The 24,796-nt window shown below is 37.6% G+C and overlaps 1 protein-coding gene across 3 annotated transcripts in view; it reads right to left on the bottom strand.

The window, feature by feature from the left end:
- The window catches only part of XPO4 (exportin 4), a 121,308-nt gene extending 104,866 nt beyond the window's left edge, over window positions 1–16,442 (bottom strand). For 2 of the 3 annotated variants that reach the window (XM_025875204.2, XM_073894792.1), the window contains exon 1: window positions 16,268–16,442. In XM_025875204.2, the coding sequence (XP_025730989.1) occupies window positions 16,268–16,336 (69 nt within the window). In that variant the 5' untranslated portion in view covers window positions 16,337–16,442. The remainder of the gene's footprint in view (window positions 1–16,267) is intronic. The other variant, XM_073894791.1, reaches the window with a different exon arrangement.
- Window positions 16,443–24,796: the final 8,354 nt, after the last annotated feature.

Genomic DNA, 24,796 nt, shown 5'->3' with positions numbered 1-24,796 from the left:
AATATATATAAAGCAAAAATGAGAGGACAACCAACAAATCCACTAATATATCTCTGTCCATAACTGCTAGCTTAAGGTGACAAGATTTAACAAGCTTAACTTAAGAGGCATAAATACCTTGCCCCTTTAACTGGATATCACACATTCTTTTCAAAACGCTGAATGAAAACTGACAACACACTAGGCCATAGGGCATATTCAAACAAAAAATTTTAAATAATTGATATGTACATAACACATTCTCACAAAGCAATTAATTAGAACTTGACTAAAAACAAAAACTAGAAAAATTCAAGGATGGGGTGCCTGGTGGTTCAGTCAAGTGTCTGACTTTTGTCAGGTCATGATCCCAGGGTCCTGGGATCAAGCCCTGATCAGACTCCCCACTCAGCCGGTGCTTGAGGATTCTTCCTCTGTCTGCACCCACCCCACTCCCCTCAAATAAATAAATCTTTAAAAGAAATAAAAAAAGAAAAATTCAAAGATAAAAGAAGAAAGAATAATAGAAAACACTGACCCAAAATACTTCATATCAAAAATCCGTGATATGCAGGTCAAGTACAAGAGGAAAATGCATAGCCTTAAATGCTTATGTTGGAAATTTAAGGCCTCTAAAACAAATAAGCTAAACCTCTAACCTAAGAACTTAGAAAAACAGCAGAACCTACCCCCAAAAAATAGAATGAAGAAAATAATAAAGAGCAGAAAATGATGAAACAGAAATTACATATACAATAAATATAAACAAAAAAAGCCAAAAGTTGTTTCTTTGGAATGACTAATAAAACTGATAAAACTCTGGCAAGAGGGGTGAAGAGACAATAAGAATTTAAGCAGGCAAGATTAAAGAAACTGTTAACTACATAGGTCTTGAATAATAAAGAGATACTGGAAGAATAACAAACAACATTATGGTGATAAACATAACTTATGTGATATGGACAAATTCTTAGAAAAATAAAACAAAACTAACTTAAGAAGAAATAGAAAACTTAAACGGTCCTACAACTATTAAGTAAATTGAATCAGTTTGAAATATTTTTTCTTTTAAGCCCCCCGATCCAGATTTTACCAAACAGCAGAATAAATCATTCTAATCCTACAGATTTCAAGAGAATAGAAAAGAGGGAATACTCTTCAACCTATTTTAGAAAGTCAGCATATCATTACAAATATGCTGATACCAAAACCAGATGAGAACAGTGTAAGAAAAGAAACTTACAGGCCAAGCTTACTCACGAACAGAGATGGAAAAATCTTAAAAGACAGTTCATATACAAAATACAACAATGGATTTTTTTTAATAAAAGTAATACTGTACACTGTGACCAACTTAGTTTATCCCAGGAATGCAAAGCTGGGTTAACATTAGAAAACTAATGTTTTCACCACATTAACATACTAAAGGAGAAAGGTATTTATCACAAAAAAATGCAGAAACATTCTTAATAAGATCCATGACTAAACTTTTGGCAAAATAGGAATAAATGGAAACTTCCTTAACCAGATAAAAAGAATTTACAAAAAAACCCATAGCAAACATCACAATGATGTTGAGACAATTAAGGCATTCCCTTAAACCATCCACAAGTGGTCAGTATACCATCAGGGTCCAGTGGACTCAATTTTTGGAGTTGTTTTTTCTTTAATAAGCAAGTTTTTGTTTTTTTTTTAAATAACTAGTTGTAATGCTTGATATTTTGTGACTTGTTCTTTCTTTTCTTTTCTCTTTCTTTTTTTAGAGAGGGAGGGAGAGAGAGAGAAAATGTTCACACCTGGTGGGGAGGAGCAGAGGGAAAGGGAGAGATCTCAAGCAGGCTCCATGGTCAGCAAGGAGTCCAATGCAGGCTAGATCTCAGGACCCTGAGATCATGACCTGAGATGAATTCCGAAGTCTGACGCTTAACCGACTGAGCCACCCAGGTGCCCTGATCTTTTTTTTCCTCAGAGGTATTTCAAAGAATAAAGAGAAAGCTTTAATTTTTAAAAAACAGAATAAAATTCATTCTAATTTGAAGTCATTTATGAACCCACTAGACCCTTTTATAAGATTCATAATGGAATCTTAATAATATTTTTTATATCTTGAAACATTTTACCATTTCACCATTCTAAGGACTAATTCATCAGAACTCATCGACTATTCTCATCTATGCTAATGCTAAACTAACAACAAAATTAAAAAATAAGAAATGATGAAATCACCTAAAAAAGTAATGCAATAGCAAAATAAATCAACACTATTACATTAGCCTCAATTTTTCTTTTACTACATTGCTCAAGATATAGCATGACCTTTCAAGAACATATAAAATATGGAAACACCATATTCATGTCTTTTTTTTTGAGGTTTCATTCAATAGTGCTGAGAATTCAGAATTTTTTTAATTTCCACCCATAAGAGAAAAAAAGACAAGACAGTTATGAGGTGAATCAGAAGATGATGCAAAAAGACAAAAGAACAGCACTCTAGACCTGTACTGTCCAATATAGTAGCCACTAGCCACATGTGGTTGTTTAAATTAACTTAAATTAAAAATTTAGTTCCTCAGCTGCACTAGCCACATTTCAAGTGCTTAATAGCCAAATGTTGCTGGTGGCTAGCACATTAGACAACAAAGCAAATCCTATCACTGCAGAAAATTCTAACAGACTCTATGATGATAAAATTGATCATATAAATGTAATCTCAGACCCTGTGTCTACAGATGATGATATTCTAGATCACTGGCTCTCAACTTAGGCAATTTTGATCCCCCAGGGGATGTCTGGCAGTGTCTAGAGACATTTTTTTTGCCACAACTGGGAAGTGCTACTGGTAACTAGTGGATCAAGGGTAAAGATGCTGCTAAACATCCCACAAGGCACATGCCAGACCACAATAATGTCAATAATGGCAATGCCCTAGTTTTCTCAAATACAAGAATCAATGAATGAGCCACATACTTCCAAGGACAAAAGGAAATGATGGTATTCTCATCCAGTCAGTCATTACACAAGAATTACCTCATTACCCAATATTCTGGAACAAGAACCTGGATCAGCTTGTTTTGCTAAGAGGATATATGACACTATTTTTTATTCTTACTCTTTTATTAGGTCTGCATAAAAAAAAATTGATATAGTTCATAAGTGGACAAATGTTAAAACGTAGGTGTGTATATAAAGGTGATGAAAAATTCATTGTCTTGATCATTCTAATTGGTGTTTATAAATCAAAAAAGGAAAATTATAATTATGAAGCAAAGAATTTGGCTATCTTCTCTTCATCAATGTTATGTGCCACCAATGTTTCCAAAAGTATGTGTTTTGATGATTCTAGTACAAGAATCAGAATAACAAGGTAAAATCTATATATTTTTTAAAGATTTTATTTGACACAGAGAGAGAGAAAGAGAGCATGTGTGCACTAGCAGAGGGAACTGCAGGCAGGGGTAGAGGGAGAAGCAGGCTCCCCGCTGAGCAGGGAGCCCGACATGGGGTTCGATCCTGCGATCCTGTGATCATGACCCAAGCCAAAAGCAGACACCTAACCTACTGAGTCACCCAAGTGCCCCAAGGTAAAATCTATTAAAGATGCAGCAGCTGATATCTAAATTAGTACATACTGCATTTAAACAGTGGGAATGCAACAACCAGAAGTAATGACAGAAACTAATAATTATTTGAAATCTGGAATCAATATTTACCAATCAGAAGATGAATGCAAAGAAACACAGCCACACTCTAGATCTATGCTGCCCAATATGGCAGCCACTACCCACATGTGCCTATTTAAATTAATTAAAATTAAAATTTTAGTTGCTCCACTGCACTAGCCCATTTCAAGTGCTCAATAGCCACATGTTGCTACCAGCTACTGTATCGGAGAGTGTGGATATATAGAATATTTCCATCAACCAGAAAGTTCTATCAGCACTATTCTACTAGAAATTTAATTAACTCAACAAATAGTTATTGAGTGCTTACTCTAAAGTTGCCTTGATTTATGTGCTTTGATGCAAAGTTATCTGATACGTTAAAGTACAAAATAACACAACACTTACAGAGGACTTACATGTGCCAGGAGCTATGCTAAACACTTTCTTTTAATGTAAATGAAATCATTTAACCTTAACATTAACTACATGAGATGGGTACTATTATTTTTCTATTGTAGAGATGAAGAAACACACAAGGAGGTTAAACGATTTGCCAAATGTCACACACCTAGTCGGAAGCCAAGAAGAATCCAAATAGTCTGGCTCTGGAGCCTCTCTCTATGTTATACTGCCTTTCCACAATTTCTAAATTTCAGTAATTTTCCATGTGTGCTTACTAACATAAGCAACAGGGCGATTTTTCTAATATCTCATCTGAGTAGTTATCATACTACTGCTGTTTTCTAATTAGTTTTCTAACCCCTGCCACAAAACCACAGAATAAAGAGAGGCCAGCTTTTTAACTTTATTAATCTTATTCAAAGATTGGGGTCAAATAATTTTATATTAAAACATGGATATATTATGAATTAGAATGAAATTTCCATTAACTTTTAAGAAAAAAGTTGAGAAATTTTGAGCTTCTACAAGCCATTGTAAGGTATTCCCAGCTTCCCCCAAATATGTATTCATTCTCCTTTCCCGTAAGAGTCACTGTAGCATTAAAAAATGTCTTTAAATATTAGTTTATCCCCCCATACCCTAGCTTTGTTCAGAATTTCATCAGCTCTTTGCTGAACAACTTCAACGGCCTCCTAACTGGTCTTCCTACCTTGCATCTTGCTTCCCTCAATCAGATTTTCACTTATCGAACCACAGATCTGTCAAGTCACCACTACTGGGTGAATTCAAGCTAAATTACTGTGGCAAATAAGGCCTTAAGATAACCCAGCCCCTGCCTATTTCCCTAGGCTTATCTCATAGTACTCCCTTTCTCATTTATTCGTGCATTTTCTTCATTCAAATATTACTGAGCAAATACTATATGCAAACAAGATCCTTGAACTAATACATATTGGAGTCTAACAAGGGAGACCAACATTTATTTGTTAATCACACAAATAAATGTAAAATTTCAAATGTGGTCGGTGTTATGAAAGAACTACACAGTTATCTAAGTGTAGGACAGATGAATCTCAGCTTTCAGGGAAGCTAAGAAAGGTTTTCCTCAAAGTGACTGTGAAGAGACCTGAAGGATTAGGTGAAAGTGAAGAACATTCTAGGCAGCGGGAAAAGTCTATGAAAGGTCCTGGGGCAGGATGAAGAAAAGGAAAGTGAAAGACTTGAAAGAGAACTGGCGTGCTGAGACAGAGAAAAAGCAATAGAAGTGTTCTAAGAAGCTGAATAGATAAAAACTTACTCAATGCCTTGCAAAAAGCAAGCAGTAATAAAACCTCAAATCAAACCTGCATCTGTCTCTGAAACCTACCACTATACTCTAGGCCTTCCCCTATAGTAATTTGTTCATGTATTTCAGTCCATAAATTACTACCAAATGCCTACTACATGCCAGGCAACGTGCTAGATGCTTCAGACACAACGAGTCAATGGTAAGCAAAAACAAACAGAACCCTTGTCCTCATGGAGCTTACAACCTACTAGATGAGTCGATCGTACAAGTAAATACCATAAAATGGCAGGTATAATAAATATTACTAAAGTAGATGATGTTATGAAAAAACAATTTAACCTAAAACTGGTCAGGCTTCTTTGATAAAGTAAACTACATTAAGATCTGAAGAATTAAATGTTAACTAGGAAGAAAGGGGAGAACGGTATTCCAAACCAAGGGAATACATACATATGAAGTTCCAGAAGGAGGGAGCAACTCAAAGACAGACTTAAAGCCTGTCAAGCTACAGCCTAAGGCCAGCTTCAAGAGTGTGACCTGTGCAGTCTCAAAAGGCCCAACTCTCTAAAAGGCCCCATGCTTAATTTGATACTCTGCTGTTGCCATTTTTAAATTCTTAATAATTTTTAATAATAATTCTTAATTTTATTTTTTAACTTATGTTTTGCAGGTGAAGCCCAATGGGACAAGGGAGCATGTGCAGGAGCTGCGAAGACAGGATGGTGGCCTGGGACACATGCATGTGCCTCAAGGCAGTCTGGGGTGCCACGAGTGCCAAGGTGGCTCTGATCAAAGCTGGGCCCAACTAGCAGCAGCTCCAGAACCTACCATGGGAAGCCACCTTGCCTGCTCATGCCCACCCCTATCCCTGAGGCACCTGCACAAACATTAACTTTCCAGTCTAAGCACTGTGACAAGAACTCAAGGAGTAAACTCTGTCAGTAAATTACAGAAGAAAATTGTACAAATAGACATTGCAATAAAACATTTCAGGGAGTTACTAGAATTCTTCAGAGTTTAGAGTCTCTGGTTTTCAAAACTTCTACAGCAAAGCAAGTATCTCCAGGCTTGGATATAAAAATTATATTCAACAGAAAAGATACTATTTTAGTATAAAGCTCTGAAAGACAATTTTATTAATCAGAAAGACAATTTATTATATGAAAGACATTTATTAATCACAAAGACAATTTAATTTTTCTTTTATAACTGAAGACACAATGGCAAGATGCATAAAAACACATCTTTAATTGTATATAAATTTAATCATACATAAATCATTAAGCAAGCTACTTTTGGTTTCTTCTATGACCTCTACAAGTAACAAGAATTGTTAAAAGAAACATTAAAATATTGTATAAAGTTACACCTAAAACTAAATTCAGTATGAAGTCTTTAAAAAAGTTCTGTAAGAATCATAGCTCTAAAATTTGTATTTGTAAATAATTAACCAGAAATTTATCCCAAAGTTGTCACAGCCTATAAAATATAACTCTAGTAATAGTTGCATCAATAGAAAGGTCCTATTCAAAATTATTACCAAAAATTTACAAACTTGCATTTGCCAAGAGCAACTGACATCACCTTCAATTATACCAACTGAAAACGAACTGGCTAAAAGTAAAAATTTTGATGACCTAATAAATTTGTAGAAAAGCCAAAAATATCTTATGACCAATCAAGATTCCACATAAAATGTTATTTATTATATTATGTAAAATTATACCAAAATACTTTTACAATTTATAAGTTTGCTGTTATCCAGAAAGCATTACTCCTACTATACTTTGTAAGTATAAAATATAAAGGAAAAAGCTTTATGTTTTAAAGCCTCTAATGGCACTTCTTCCCTTTTTGAACAAGGAGCCCCACATTTTCATTTTACATGAGGCCCCACAAATTATGTAGCCAGCCCTGTCTGGGAAACAAAGAAAGTAGACAGGAATTGGCTTATGGCTGGAAGATGAGGCAGGGGCCAACAACGATGCTAAGCTTTCAGAACCCTATTGTGGAAGCCATTAAAGTTGGAAGAATGAAATGAGACATAGCCTAGTAAATCAGAACCTTTACAGTAAGATAGCATTCTACAGTTTTAACAACCACCCTAAGAATGATTATGCACCTTCTAAACTTTGAAAGCCCCTACTGTAGAATATTCTGTTATTTTATAGTGTGCCTAATTTTTCCCACAATTATAAGTGAATTAGAAGTTGGCCTGAGAATAAATCCATATCCCTTCTCCAAAATAAAGTTTATTGGTTTTCTAGTAGCTTTCTCAAAATAGTTTTCTTCCTTTTATTTGCTAGCAAGATTATGCTTAACTAGCACTGATTAAAGAAAACTGCAGAAATGGGACCTGACTTACAAATGTAATTTTTATTCAGCCTCAGCCACGAGACAGCTTTTAATTTTGAGATAAATATAGAATAGTCAAGAAAGTAATCATAGATTTTAAAAATACATGCAACATTCAAATTTATCAGAATGACGTATTAATTATGTGTGATTCAATGTTTTATATTGTAAAAAATTCAAACTATTGAAATGTAGAAAGGATTCTTTCCACTTCCAATCCCATTCTCTAGATACCCATCCTTTTTTTTTTTTTTTTTTTTAACAAGCTTTAGTTCACTTTATTTTTCTTGTATAAAACAAGGTGGTGGCCGCAGCTGGAGCCTGGGTCCTCTGCACGGAGACTCTAGTGTGGGTCTTCACAAGATGGTCAGTGAATTCCTGATATGGAGACTTGGTGAACACCGTCTCCTTCCAGAGGTCAGGGGTGAGATAGCTGTAAGTCTTGGAGATGGCATCAAAAGTAGCCTCAGCGAAGTTCCCCAGCGTGGCAGTGCAGCCTCTGGCCGAAGTGTAGCAGTCATCGATACCGGCCATCATCTAGATACCCACTCTTAAAAACTTAGTATATATCTTCCAATTCTGTTTCTATACATATACAAATATATGCAAAGATTTTTTTTTTATTTAGAGAGCAAAAACAAGATCATATATTCTGTTGTTCACTTTTTACCCTCAGTTTGAGGTTCTTTCCATGTCCATTTTGATTTTCCATTAAAAAAAATAACACTACCATATATCAGACCCACATTTCTTTTGAGTTCCAGAGGCTAACATTATCACCAACTATCTACTAGAAAGTTTTAACTTTTTATACCTCTGCTAGCATTAAAGCAGTCTGTTTTCCCATTATCTGTTACCTTCACAATGTGAAATACCATTTTATTTTATTAAAGATTTTTTTTTATCTATTTGACAGAGAGAGAGAAAGCACAAGCAGGGGGAGTGGGAGAGGGAGAAGCAGGCTCCCACTGAGCAGGGAGCCCAATGCGGGACTCAATCCCAGGATCCTGGGATCATGACCTGAGACAAAGGCAGACGCTTAACCATCTGAGCCACCCAGGCGCCCGTGAAATATCATTTTAATCAAAGTTCTGTTTTGGACCATTCTTTCAATTTTCTATTCTTTTCCCATGCCAGCACTACAGTGCTTCAATTACTGTAGCTTTTTAAATTGTTTATTTATTTTATTTTATCAAAGATTTTATTTTTAAGTAATCTCTACACACAATGTGGGTCTTGGGAGTCGCAGGCTCCACCAATTGAGCCAGTCAGGTGCCCCTCAATTACTGTACCTTTTGAATAAATTTTAGTAACTGTACATCAAGTCCTCCAAACCCTTCATTTTCCTTTTTAAAAAATGCTCTTATTCTCATACAACTATTCTTCCAGATATATTTTCTAATTAATTAGTCACATTTTTCTCCCACCTCAAAAAAGGGTGAGGAGGAAAGAAAGATTTTGATTGATATTACATTCAATTTATAGATTAATGAGGGAGGAATTGCCACCTTATCAAATTAATTCTTTGAACTGAGGAACACAGCCTTCATCTAATTCAGATTTCCTTTTGTATTCTTCAAATAAGCTATATACTTTTTTCAAAAAAAGTTGCATGTTTATAGTGTTCTATAATTTATTCCTACAGTTTTTATAACTGAAGGAATGAGGTCTTTTTTTCCAATTTTAACTTGATCACTGTTGATATAAAAGAAATCTCACAATTGGTTTATGTCTTATATCTAGCCACGTGACCAAATAATTATTCTAACAGTTTTTTTTTTTTTTTAAGATTTTATTTATTTGTCAGAGAGAGAGAGAGCACAAGCAGGGGAGTGGCAGGCAGAGCAGGCAGAGTAAGAAGCAGGCTCCCCACTGAGCAAGGAGCCAGATACGGGACTTGATCCCAGACCTGAGCCGAAGGCAGATGCTCAACCAACTGAGCCACCCAGGTGTCCCACTATTCTAATAGTTCTAACAGTTTAATTTCCTTGGATTTTTTTTCTGGATATCATCTGCAAATAATTATCGTTTTTACTTTTCTTTCCAATATTTGCACTTACTCCTTTTTCTTATCTTACTGTATCAGCTAGGCCCTCCAAGTGTTAAGTAATAATTATATTACAACTCCTTATTTTACTTGTAAGAATATCACCATTTGCTAGTGGTTTGAAAGAACTTTACTGTATTTTTTAAGTCAATTCCTAGTTTATTGAATTTTAAACCATGAAAGGGTGTTAAATTTTAGGTATCTATGGATGATTTCAAAGGTCTTTTCACATTTCTCTGGATCATTGGTCATGTTCCAATTAGTGGAGTATGACACAAGTCCAACTGCAAAATACACATTTAATTGAACTTTAAATAAAAATTCCCCACTAACTAGTTTTTGGAAAAAAAATTATTAGTGCCAGTATTCTAATATCTAGTACCACAACAGAGACTAAAAGACAAAATTGAAACAAATAAAAATGGGGGCACTTGGGTGGCTCAGTCGGTTAAGTGTCTGCCTTCAGCTTAGGCCATGATCCTGGAGTCCTGGGATTAATCCCAGTGTTGGGCTCCCTGCAGGGAGCCTGCTTCTCCCTCTCCTCTCACTATCTCTATCTCTATCTCAAATAAATAAAATCTTAAAAAAGAAAGAAAAATGCTTAATATAATGCATCTTTCCAATAAGAAATGCTACAATCAAAATTCTTAAATTCATGACATGTTCATTATTGATTACAAAAAAATAAAAGCATTGCACCTTATACATAAGAGCGGCTCAGTCAGTTGAGCGCCCTACTCTTGTTTCAGCTCCGATCATGGGATAGAGCCCTGCCTCATTGGGCTCCACACTCAGCAGGGACTGTGCTTCTCTCCTTCTCCCTCTGCCCCTGCCCCCACTCATGCTCTCTTTAAAATAAATAATTTTTTTAAAGATTTTATTTATTTATTTATTTATTTAACAGAGAGAGACATAGCGAAAGAGGGAACACAAGCAGGAGCAGAAGGAGAGAAACAGGCTTCCCGCTGACCAGGGAGCCTGATGCGGGGCTCGATCCCAGGACCCTGGGATCATGAACTGAGCCAAAGGCAGACACTTAACGACTGAGCCACCCAGGCGCCCCTAAAATAAATAAATCTTAAATAAATAAATAGATGCTCAAATACTCCCCAAAGCATATGGCATTTGGTTTTCTCAGGCCTTCATACAAATATATCCCTCTACTTGGGATACCCCTCACCCAACTGGAAAACTCCAACTTGTCCTTCATTGACTACTCTGCTTAAGGATCTCCTGTTCCAAGAAGCCCTTTTCTAGGTCTGCAACTCAGTCTCAGATAGATGTCCCTCCTCTGTACTCTCAGAGCACTAGTATATACTTCCATTATGTTACCTAACAACTGCTTATTAATAGTTTTGCCTTTCTCCCCCATTACACTATGCTCTCCTTGAAAACAATGTCTTTCTCCTATCTCCTTAGCATACACAGCATTATGCCTAGCAAATACATATGGAAGAAATGCTCTAGAATGAATGAATGGTCAGACTTAACTCCAAATACAAACCAGCTATGGGACCACAGGCAAATCACTTACCATCTCTGAATCTCAAATTTTCTTTATAAAGTTTAATATCTCTTCTATTTACTTCACAGGATTGATGTGAGAATAAAATAAGAACTTTTTATATCTCACTACAATTTTGCAGATGCTTTCAAAATAATAACCAGATTCCACTACAATAAAAACCATGATAACCAATCATAAAATCGCTCTAATTAAAGCTGCATTTACACTTACTAAATCCATTTTGGTTTTAAAACAATTATAGTAAATTTTTTTTCTTTGAAGTATCAGTTAACATATGTACTCTGCAACATCTTATATTAGCACTACACACACTCACAAAAGACAATCCCTAACAGCTCAAGCAAGCCAGGAAAACAAAATGGGAAATTCAAGAAATTCAAGAAAATAAATAAAGCATTTTTCAGGTTTATTGTTCAAACAAATATGCTATTAATACTAAAAGAACACTAAACTTTTCCATTATGATGTCTCTAAAATTAAAACACATCCTACATTTTATATCTATTCATGCACACACATAAAATGAAAATAAACTTCCTTTACAATCCATCCACAGGGAGGTGAATAAAGAAAGGCACAGGAAGATATGGATTACACAATTTCATTAATGTAAAAATATACATTTTAAAAATGATGTGTGTAGTTCTTGAAGGCGGGGGCAGTTACGCAGCCTCAGAACAAGGTCCCTGTCACCCTTGGTGCCAGCTGCGAGAGAATGATCATCTCTGTGAGATTCAGACATGATTTTGTTAACCTTGGGGCCTACCAGCCCTAAGTACTCTCTATGTTGGATGTGTTTATAATCGTAAAATTGCTATCAGCACTGTAGACGCTGTGTTACTTTTATGCTGGTCCTACTGATTTATAATTATCCACAAATAAATATTTACATGGTATAAAAAGAAACCAAATGGAAAAATAAAAAATAAAAATGATGTATGTATGCTCTTATATGCCTAGAGATTTTTTTTAGATTCATTCAAGAGTGTGTATGTGCACGCATGCATACGCATACGCATACACATACACACTCACACACCCACACACACACACACACGTGGGGCAGAGGGAAAGGGAGAGAATCTCAAGCCAACTCTGCCCTGAACACGGACACCAACTCAGGGCTCGATCATGACCTGAGCGGAAATCAAGAGTGGGATGCTTAACCAACTGCGTCACCTAGGTGCCCCGCCTAGAGATTTTTAACATGCGTACTCAAGAAACAGCCATGTCTGAAAAGGCAATGGGAGCTTAGGGAACTTTTACCTTCCCCTATACACCTTTCTGCACAACTTGAATTTCTTACTATTCAGAAATGTATCTGCAAAATTTTTTAAATTACAGATATTTATAGTATTCTCATTCATGTAAAAAAAAAAAAGAAAAACTATATAATGTGTATTATAAAAGCACAGGAAAAAAAGGCATATTCAAACTTAATACAGACTCCTTAGGGAAGGGGGACTGAGAGTGGGGAAAGGAAGAAGAGGGAGATTCATTTTTTATTGTGTATTTGTGTGCTATACTTTAAAATATGTTCCAGTATTACTGCTATATTTTAAATAACAGAAAATGTGTCTACAACACCAAATTTTCAGGTCTGTAATGTAACCTACTAAATTCATGCAGAGAGAGGACTCTCACTAATAAGAATGTTAGCACTGAAGTGTGGTCAACTTTACTTACTCTAGTATATATTTAACATACTCTCAAAAATTTAGGGTTAGGTATCTTAAGCAAAAGCCAATAAATGGAATCTTTTTTGCAGAAGAAATGTTCAGGACCTATTTAAATAATTTTCCAACTGCACAATGCTTTCAGAATAGATAACTTCACTTGCACAGCTGCTAACCTACAAAAGTCCATCCTCATTCTAGTTTTTTCACCTTCAAATTGATTTTCTAGCAAGTAACCTCACTGTCTTGAATCAGAAGATTAAGCAGTATTTGCAAGCATCTACAGAAAATACTCCCTGTTACTACCTGAGGCAGAGGGAGAATCACTGTGTTGAGATCTATAAAATCAATAAAAATCCTTTTCATTCTAAAGGTCTAATACACTATTTGGCAGCTTATCCAATAACCTAAATAGGACTGAATACAGATATTTACAATGAAGCAACTACAATATCCAAAATCACATTTCAAAATTTCCCATCAAGCAATAAAATGTAACATTTATGGTATTATAATATGTTGACTTTGAGAAGCAACATGGCTGAGTAAAAAATTTTTTAAGTTCCGAAATAGGAGTCTGGTGATCTAGGTTCTGGATCACTCTTCTCACTAATTTGTTCTGTGACCTACCTTCGGCAAGTCACTTCTACCTCTTTGAACCTCAGTTTCCCCATCTGTAGAACGGAAGGGAGAATGCTTAGACTAGGTTCTTATTTTTCAGGTTTCTACTTCCTTAGAAATGCTGATAAAAGCTATAAACCCTATTACCAAAAATGTATGTTTGCACCAAAAAATTTGCTTACAATTTCCTTCTGATATCCACTGTGGACTAAGGCCTCTGTACTAAAAGATGTCTTGAGATTATTCTGCGCACTAAAACTCTACACCAAATTTCATAAAAAATATATGGATACCAAATGGAAAAATTAAGCAAAATGATTGCAAAAGATATCATTAATTACTTTGAATCCCAAAACATATTAACAATTAAAATATATAGCAATTTCCTACAAATGAGATTTCCTCAGATGGATACCCATCTGACCCACAGATGGGTAAGTGCTAAAATCATTCGTCCTTTTTAAAAATATTCTAATGCTTAATAGTTAAAGATTTAACAATCTTAACTATCCCCAAATGAATTAATTTATTTGCTTTCTAGTCACACTGCCCTTTAGGTTAGGAGCCACAAACTGGTAACACACAAATCTGAGTTGGCGTCCCCACTCTACAACTTTCCTTGCAAATTTGGATAAATTATCTAGCATTTACATGTTTCAGTCCCTTAGTCTATAAAATGAAAATGAAAATAATAATTACCACCCTATAGTTAGTAAGAATTAAATAAGGTAGCACCTGGCATAGTGCCTCACACATAGTAAGCACCTCCTGAATGTAAGCTGTTACTACTAATAATAAATTGGAATTCAGCTTTCATACCAAGAAATAATGCAGTAATTGTTACTCCTACACATTTGTGGTCCACATTTGTGACTAGTAAGTGGAAACTTCCAAAAACAAATTTCCTATTTTTAATAACATTTTTTTAAATACTATTCTCTGGAAAGATTAAAAAGTATGTAAATGGATATCCACATATATAAAAGGTGGTGAGGTAGAGTAGAAAGAGACCCAGCTTTAGAGCCAGACAGATCTGAGTTCTGAACCTAAATCATCAACTCAGTAATTATGTAATCTGGGCCACTTAAACTCTCTCTCAACCTTGTAAAGCTGTTGCAAGGATTAATAAAGTATGTAAACCATCACACACAGTAGCTGGATGTAGTATGCACTCAATAAACAGTACTTATTGCTATTCTTCTCAGCTACTCCCTTACCGACGATAAAATCAGCTTTGCCAGGGAAGAGGGACGGTACTGGTACTGGCAAACACAAGTGCTAATTAGTGCAAGACACTAATTTTATCCTATCAATGTAAGAACTAAGACAGTGTTTTTTGGGATCACATACTCCTTCCAGAGTCTAAATAGGGTCCCTGGCTCCTAGAAATTTTTCAGATATTTCAGGAAACACCAAGTCAGGGATTTTAAGAACCTGGAGAATTAAGGAGAACACTAGCTAGTTTTTTCTGGACTTAACTTGGAAGAGTTTGAAAACTTTACTCAGTTTTGTGACAAAACAATTCACTTAGCTTTGCTCATAATGAAGCAAGCAAACCCTGCTTTTATTAGACTTCTAAATTTAGTTAAATTTCATGAGCTATCTGGTGTTGTGTGTGAAAACAAAACTTGATAAGTGGAACTACAAACTATGCTAGAATTAGTTCAAATACTTTTAAACGTGATGCTCGAACATACAATCCAAGCACCAAACGAAAAGGAAAGAAGTTAGTTAAATACATACATACATACATACATACATAAAACGAAGCTAGCTGTATTCGATTCTTAGAAAGGCTGGATCAATTCAAGCAATCAACCGAGCCTCTAACTTCCAAAAAAAAAAAAAATTCTACAAACATGGAAATCAAAATTTACAAAAACAGAACTGAGCCAGAAAATACAAACACAGTTTACTGAGTAACTGAATATAGTTTATCCTTACTTCTACTCTCTGCGTGGAATACTTTTTTATCCTTTAACTCAGCCTTCTCAAACTCCCTGGGCAAATAACATACTCATCAAACTGTTCACTGTATAGTGTTAAGAACGAAGTCAACAAGCACCTTAGATTCAGCTCTCCTTAATGCGCGACCCACAGGGAGCTTGGTACTTAATAAAGTTTTGCCCCAATGACCTTGGTCCCAAAGATTCCCCTCCCTCCCTCCTGCCGGTCCTTCCACGTGCTGGCGGCTGCGGTTACCCCAAGGTAGCTGCAGATCAGTGAAAGAGCTTGCGGACCCGCATGCTCGAAGGGAACAAGGGTTGCTAACAGCACCTGAGCTGGACCATCCCTTCCTTCCTTCCTGGCACCAACTTCCCAGCGGCGCACCCACTGCCCCCCGACCAAAGCCCTGCGGGGATGACCCGGACCTCACTCCTCGCGCCTCGCTCTCGACCCAGTCTGCGGGGCAGGGCGTACGGTGAAGACGGTGCCATAGGAAACCCTTTTTCCTTCAGTACCATATTCCGTCGCCCGGCCGGAGTGCCAGACACCTAGGGGAAGTGGACAGCCCCAGGAAGAGAGGGGAACGAAGGCAGGAGGAAAGTAGGATGGAGAATCCTGCGCCACGCCACCGCCACCTCCTCCACTTCCAGGGCTCCCTGGAGGCCCTTGCCGGTCGCCAGCTCAGCGAGCGGGAAGGCCTGGCACGGCAGGGCCAGCCGGAGGCCCGCAGATGGTAGGGTGCGGGGGTCGCGGTGTACTCACCATTAGAACTTTGGCCGCGTTCTCCAGCTGAGCGATCACTTCTGGGGGCCCAAGCGCCGCCGCCATCATGGTCTCTCTTCAATGACGCGCCATGCGCTGCATTATGGGAGCGGGCGCCGCGGCCGGCCAATCGCCGCAGCGACCCCGGAGCCTCACGCGCTCCCAGAGGCCGTCGCAGCCGCCGTCGACGCTGGCGTCGCGGGCCCAGCGGGCCTGGTTTGGCCGCCCGGTGTTCGGCGGCGGGAAGGAGAAGAAAGTGAGTCAGGCCTCCTCGCTGGGGCCGGACGCGCCTGCAGTCCGGCGCCGCGCAAGACCCGGGCGGTTGACCCAGAAGGTGACTGCCGCGGCTGCGGGCCCGCGCATGCGTGCTGTCAGGCTCCTGAGCCTCTCGGCTTCTTCAGCCCATGTGCCCACGAGCCGCTGGGTTCTCTCCACGGTGAACACACCCCACCCCATCACCAGGCATTACCCGAGACGCCGGCACGCTCTCTGGTCTCCACTCTTTACTCCGTCCACCCCGACCTCCTTTTCCTTCCATGCTCCACGCAGTGTAGAATCTCACTTGGAACTGCTCTGCCCACTCACTCTCCTGGGAGTGCGCCGCCTTTCAGGACATCTCTGTCCTCGGAGTCCTAATTCTCTGTTCCTCCTTTACCAAAAAAAAAAGGGGGGGGGAGCATTCCAGGATAGAAAGGTTCGTTTTCTTAATGGGAGGTCCTGTAGGAGATTCCCCCAGATTTATTTGGACAGCAGATCATTGCGAGCTCTTTTCAAGGGCTGTGTCATATTGGAAAGTGAAAAAGCAGGAATCCTAACCTTGACTACCCTGCTTCTTGGATTCAGAAAGAGCTCATTGTCACCCGTTTTGTCGGTTTTAAGGAAGTCGTAATAGCAATGTTAGTCATGGAATCCATGTTGACAGGTACTTTATAAAGTAATTCAGCTTTCCCTCCAGTGCTTCAGTCTCCTTTACAACCTCCAGGCAAGTAGTCCTGAGAGAAGCTATTTCAGTATTCAAACCAGCTTTAAGTATTAGAAAAGTTGTTCGAAAGGGGGTTATTTTGTTCTTAAGCTGACATCTACTTTCCTATGACTTCGACCTTTTGGTGCTGGTCTGATTCCTGGGACTGTGCAGAAAGTCAAATTCATTTCACTGTTTGTAAGTTTTCCTCTGTTGAAATCTTCCTGTATTTATTTTTCCTAGTTATAAGTAAACCGTACTTTTGAGATGTTTTTTTTAAAGATTTTATTTATTTATTTGAGAAAGAGTAAGAGAGCATGAGTGAGGGGCAGAGCAGGGAGCCCCATGAAGCTCCATCCCGGTACCCTTGGGATCATGACCTGAGCCAAAGGCAGATGGCAGAGGCTTAACCAACTGACCCACCCAGGCACCCCAGGGTGGCTTTTTTGTTTTGTTTTTAATGTCACTGCAACAGAATTGCATTATTTTCTCCATTGGAAAACAGGTTGTAAACAAACAAACAAACAACACGTTTCTTGTATTTGATATCTCTACAACTTGGGAGTTGAGAAAGTGAATTAGCAAGGTTTTTATTGCTTGAGAAACAAAGGAAGTGCCTTTTATTTCATTATAAAAAGGTAAAGTTAACCAAAATGCAGTGAATGGCCTTTTTTATTTTAAGAATTATGTGAAACTAAATGATTATCATAGTGCATGACATATAGTAGGCACACAATAAATATTTGACTAAGTATACCAATTCAAAAAAAGATTACAAAATGTTGCTACGAAGAGTCGTTACTGCAGATCAGTGATGTATCTGCAAAAGTATAGGCAAATGAATAGTTTGTGACATTAAATGTTTGAGGCCTATAATGCTTCAGATTGGACCTTGTGTTCCAAAGCATTTGTTTTGTGTAATTACATAAGAACTTTGCATCTAGATACTTTTTAAAAGGAGGGAAAAAAAGTATTTTATCAAATATGGAGATGAGTAGGCTTTTCAAATTATTATATTGAATTTAGAGGCTCTATAAAGTGGGTTATAGACATCTCATATTACTGGGAGCCATGAATTTTAGGGTGGAGTAAACAATGAAGTTGTAGAATCTCAATGTTGGAAAACAGTAGAATTTACCTACTAGCTTAACCTCCCCTCCGATGCCTGACTCTTGTTATTTCTTGATTTATTCAATAATAATGCTCTCCTACGGAGGGTTAAGAAGTAGTATTCCAGCCTACCCACATGCTTTTCATATCCTGAAATAGAAAAGGAGAAGGAAGTTGGGCACATTCCAATAATTTCTAAGAGAGAAATGTTAATGGTCTAAGAAGAAGTAGATGTCTGGTTGAAATGTTCCTGAAATCAAGAACATTTCATAAATACATCCCCTGTACTTTTAGAGTACTCCTTTAACACATATGATGTCATGGGAGTCAAAATTATCCCTACTTAATCTTCAACAAAACTAATTAGTAAAGTATATTACATACTTTTCCTTAGAAACATCAGTGTTTGGTGTTTGCTTTTTTTTTTTTTTAATGGAAACCAGTGGGATTTGCCAATGTTACTAAATGTTGTGTCTTTCCTAAATTAGTGGCTTTCTAGGAACATTTCTAAAGTGAAAATATGGTTATTGACTATCTCCACTGTTGACATTTCAGTGCAAAGAAAAAGCCAACTGTTGTGGTATTTTATTTTATTTTATTTTTTAATTTTTATTTATTTATTTGACAGGGAGAGTGAGAGAGCACGAGCGGGGGGGCAGCAGGCAGAGGGAGAGGGAGAAGCAGGCTCCCTGCCAAGCAGGGACTCCGATGCGGGGCTCCATTCCAGGACCTGGGATCATGACCTGAGCTGAAGGCAGACTCCCAGCCATCTGAGCCACCCGGGCGCCCCTGTTGTGGTATTTTAAACAATATTTTAATGATATCATTTAAATGATATTTTAAAACTAGAAGAGAATTTAGAGAGAATCTTAAGATTTGGAAATGAAAATCCTTTAATGATCCATTTCTCAGATGAAGAAAATAAGACCCAAATTAAATGATTTAGGACCAAACCAGGTAGAACCAGTCACCTGTCATACAGTTTAGTATCTTTGGTGAAGTGGACAAAGACTGGAATTTAAATCAGAAGAATTGAGTTTGTATTATATCTCTGCTTCTTCTAAGATATGTTTACTGGCTAAGTAACTTAACATCTCAGGATCTCAGTTTGATCATCTGTAAAATGTTGACCATCACAAGTGTGTGAGATTCAAAGATAATACATCGAGATGACTTTGTAAAGCTATGAAGCATTCTATGAATGCAAAATATTACTGTTATGAATTGATTACTTATTTGGCACAATGGTTGATACTGTAGGACAATTGAAATTGAAGTCATGGTCTTTGCTTCTGAAAAGTTTGAGATAAGACTATTTAAAATAACAGCAGTTAAAAAAATAAAATAGCAGCAGTTAATTAATTCATTTTCTCTCACTCCTTTCCAACTGTGGTACAATAAAAGAAATACATTTGGGCTTTGTTCCTTGTTCCTGGCAAGAAGCTCCTAAAACCCTTGGATTTCCTGAGTGACAGAAGTGTCTTCCGTTAATAACAAGCCTCCTCCAATCACACCTGAGTTTATGCTAATGCAGTGACAGGGTGGGGCCCCCAGATGGCCCCATGATGGGGCTGGTCACCTGAATGAGCAAAGGGTAGGAAGCTTTGGTTCCTTTGGTTTTGGACCCACTCTCCAACCTCCAGGGAGGAGAAGGTGTGCTGGATATTGAACACTATAAAAACTTTTTTAACAGTGAGATTTGCTGAGCTTCCAACTTGGTGAATGTATCCACCTGCAATGACACACCCCAACTCCACAGGGACAGAGGTTCCTGTGATGGAGACCCTTCCTTACCTTGTCCTATGTACCTCTTCATCTGGCTGTTCACTTGTATCCTTTATAATAAACTGGGTAAATGTAAGTAAAATGTTTTCCTGAGATCTGTGAGCCATTCTAGCAAATTATTAAACCTGAGCAGGGGGTTGTGGGAATCCCTGATTTATAGCCAGTGGGTCAAAATTATGGGTTGTCCCTAAGACTTGAAATAGACATATAAAGTGGAGGCAGTCTTATGGGATTGAGCCCTTAATTTGTGGGGTCTGCACTAATTCTGAGTAGTTAATATCAGAATTGAATTGTAGGGGCACCTGGGTGGCTCAGTCCCTTAAGCGTCTTCCTGGGATCAAGCCCCACATTAGGCTTCCTGCTCAGTGGAAGTCCTGCTTCTCCCTCTCCTCCCTCTGCTCACTCATGCTCTCTCTCTCAACTCTCTCTCAAATAAATAAAATCTTTTAAAAAAAGAATTGAATAGGGGTGCCTGGGTGGCTCAGTCAGTTGGGCATCTGCCTTCAGCTCGGGTCATGGTCCCAGGGTCCTGGGATCGGGCCCCACATGAGGCTCCCTGCTGAGCAGGAAGCCCACTTCTCCCTCTACCACTCCCCCTGCTTGTGATCTCTCTCTCTGTCTCTCTCTGTGTGTGTCAAATAAATAGATCCTGTGTCAAATAAATAGATAAAATCTTAAAAAAAAAAGAATTGAATTGTAGGACACACAGTTGGTGTCTGAGAATCATAGACAACATATAGATTATTTAAGTATATAAGAATTTGCATATTGCAAAATAGTAAACCTTCCAAACAATTGGAGGATACTACAACATGGTGGTTAATGTTTACATACATTTACTACATAAAGGACACTAAGCTGTTTTCTTTTTTTTTTTTTTTAGCTGTTTTCATCTATTAACTCCTTCAATCTTCCCAATAACTCTGTGATATAATAATTAGGCTATTATTGTCACAAATTTTGGATAAGGAAATTGAGGCATATAACAACTTAGTTACTTGCCTCAGAAATAGTAGAACTGGGATTTCAGCCCAGCCTTCCTAGCCCAATACTCCATGCTTTCAACTCTAGGATTCTGCTTCCAGGTAAAGACTAAGTCACTTGGAATTATTATAGCTTAAGTAGATACATTTCAAGGTATCATGTCAACTTTTTCAGTTTTGTATACTCTAAAGACTGTATTAAAAATCTGTGCCATACTTGAAATAGGAAACAAGTAAAGAAAACTGCCAGAGAAGTAAAGCAAAACTGCCTATAGAAAGTCTGAAGCTTTTCCTTTTTAAGAAAGCTTATTTTAGTTCAATATTTGTAAATCAATCAACGTGATACACCACATTAATAAAAGAAAGGATAAGAACCATTTGATCCTCTCAATAGATGCAGAAAAAGCATTTGACAAAATACAATATCCATTCTTGATAAAAATCCTCAACAAAACAGGTATAGGTGGAACACACCTCAACATCATAAAAGACATATATAAAACACCCACAGTTAACATCATCTTCAATGGGAAAAATCCCTTCAGTCAGGAAAAAGACAGGGATGTCCACTCTCACCATTACTATTTAACATAGTACTGGAAGTCCTGGCCTCAGCAATCAGACAACAAAAAAATAAAAGGCATCCAGATCAGCAAGGAAGAAGTCAGACTTTCACTATTTGCCGACGACATAATTAATACTCTGTAGAAAACCTGAAAGACTCCACCAAAAAATCGCTAGAACTGATACCTGAATTCAGCAAAGTTGCAGGATATAAAATCAATGTACAGAAATCTGTTGCATTTCTACACACCAATAATGAAGCAGCAGAAAAAGAAATCAAGGAATCAATCCCATTTACAATTGTACCAAAAAACATAAGATACCTAGGAATAAATGTAACCAAAGAGGCAAAAGATCTGTACTCTGAAAACTATAGAACACTGGGGCGCCTGGGTGGCTCAGTCGTTAAGCTTCTGCCTTCGGCTCAGGTCATGATCCCAGGGTCCTGGGATCGAGCCCCACATCTGGCTCCTGGCTCAGCAGGGAGCCTGCTTCTCCCTCTGCCTCTCTCCCTGCTCATGCTCTCTCTCTCTCTCTCTGTATCTCTCTGTCTCAAATGAATAAGTAAAATCTTTAAAAAAAAAAAACTATAGAACACTTATGAAAGAAATTGTAGAGGACACAAAGAACTGGAAAAACATTCCATGCCCACGGATTGGAAGAACAATGTCTAAACAATGTTAAAATGTCTATGCTACCCAAAGCAGTCTCCACATTTAAAGCAATCCCTATCAAAATACCAGCATTTTTCACAGAGTTGGAACAAATAATCCTAAAATTTGTATGGAACCAGAGAAGACACTAAATAGCCAAAGCAACCCTGAAAAAGAAAAGCAAAGCTGGAGGCATCATGATTCCAGACTCCAGGCTGTATTACAAAACTGTAGTCATTAAGACAGTATGGTACTGGCACAAAAACAGATGCAAAGATCAATGGAACAGAATAGAGAACTCAGAAATGGACCCACAACTATCTGGTCAACTAATCTTCCACAAAGCAGGAAAGAATATCCAGTGGAAAAAAGACAGTCTCTTCAACAAATGGTGTTGGGAAAACTGGACTGCAACATGCAGAAGAATGAAACTCGGACCACTTTCTTACATCATACACAAAAATAAATTCAAAATGCATGAAAAAGCTACATGTGAGACAGGAAAATCTTGGAGGATTTTGAGGCAGTAACCTCTTTGACCTTGGCTGTAGCAACTTCTTATCAGACATGTTGCTGGAGGCAAGGGAAACAAAGGCAAAAATGAACTATTGGGACTTCATCAAGATAAAAACTTCTGCACAGCAAAGGAAACAATCAACAAAACTAAAAGGCAGCCTATAGCATGGGAGAAGATATTTGCAAATGATGTATCTGGTAAAGGGTAAGTATCTAAAATCTATAAAGAACCTATCAAACTCAACGACAATCAGATAAGAAATGGGCAGAAGATATGAATAGACATTTTTCCAAAGTAGACATCCAAATGGCTAACACACACATGAGAAGATGCTCAACATCACTCATCATCAGGGAGATGCAAATCAAAACCACAATGAGATACCACCTCACTCCTGTCAGAATGGCTAAAATTAACAATGCAAGAAACAACAGGTGTTGGTGAGGATGAGGAGAAAGGGGAACCCTCTTTCACTACTGGTGGGAATGCAAACTGTTGCAGCCACTCTGGAAAACAGTGTGGAGGTTCCTCAAAAAGTTAAAAATAGAACTACCCTATGATCCAGCAATTACATTACTAGGTATTTAACCAAAGGATACAAGCACAGTGATCCAAAGGGGCATATGCACCCCAATGTTTAGCGGCAATGTCCACAATAACCAAACTGTGGAAAGAGCCCAGATGTCCATCAACAGATGAATGGATCAAGAAGATGTGGTATTTATATATATGTATATATATATATATATATATATATATATATATATACACACACAATGGGGTATTATTCAGCCATCAGAAAGAATGAAATCTTCCATTTGTAAAAACATGGATGGAGCTAGGGTGTATTATGCTAAGTGAAGTGAGTCAGTCAGAGAAAGACAAATACCATATGATTTTACTCATGTGTGGAATTTAGGAAACAAAACATGAACATATGGGAAGGGAAAAAAATTAAAAAGAGAGAGGGAAACAAACCATAAAAGACTCTTAACAACAGAGAATAAACTGAGAGTTGAGAGAGGGAGGTGGGTGGGGGATGGGTATTAAGGAGGGCACTTGTTATGAGGAGCACAAAGTGTTGTACGTAAGTGATGAACCACTGAATTCTACTTCTGAAACCAATATTGCACTGTATGTTAACTAACTAGAATTTAAATAAAAATTTGGGAGAAAAGCTTATTTTAGAAATGTATTGACATTTGCTTTATCAGTTGATAGTGCACAACTGGGTGCTCAGATATTCAGTAACTTGAAATTTATACCTCCTGCGGAAAAAAAGTTGACTTATTGCAGTTTAGTACATTATCTGAATCCTCTCACTGTTAAATCATGAAATATGGCAAAGTAATCTGGGACTACTATCAGATTCCTTATGTTTGTACAACCCATAATATAGTGTTTGAATTTTTAAAAATCTTTTCACATTAATTGAACCATGCATATTGGTTTGTTTTTGTATTTACCAAGAGACCATCAGGTGTTTTTGCAAAACCATTTGTTAAGGCATAAACATCTTGTCAACATAAGCACACTGTTAAAACACCAGCTATTCTCAAAGTGTGGCCCAGGGATGCCTAGTAGGTCCCAGAATACCCGGTAGGTCCCTAAGATCCTCTCAGAGCGTCTACAGGTCAAAACTATTTTCGGATGGCAATAGTAAGTCCTTTCCCATCAATAAATACTTCAAAGGTAAACGAATCCCCAATCAAAAGACACAGATTGGCTGAATGTACTAAAAAAACAAACAAACAAAAAAACAAACAAAAAAAACCAGGATCCGAACAACAACAAAAAAACAAACAAAAAAACAGGATCCAACTATATGTCAGCTCTCACCACTGCTGTTCAACATAGTACTAGAAGTTCTAGCCAGAGCAATTAGGCAAAAGAAAAGAATTAAAAAGCACCCAAATTAGAGAGAAAGAAGTAAAATTATCTCTGTGCACAGATATC

This window comes from Callorhinus ursinus, unplaced genomic scaffold (assembly GCF_003265705.2).
Source record: "Callorhinus ursinus isolate GAN/ISIS: 27379988/994484 unplaced genomic scaffold, GSC_fseal_2.0 scaffold7, whole genome shotgun sequence".
NCBI classification, from domain to species: domain Eukaryota; kingdom Metazoa; phylum Chordata; class Mammalia; order Carnivora; family Otariidae; genus Callorhinus; species Callorhinus ursinus.
Note: the sequence above shows the minus strand (reverse complement) of the source record. Positions and strands in the feature narration are given on the sequence as shown.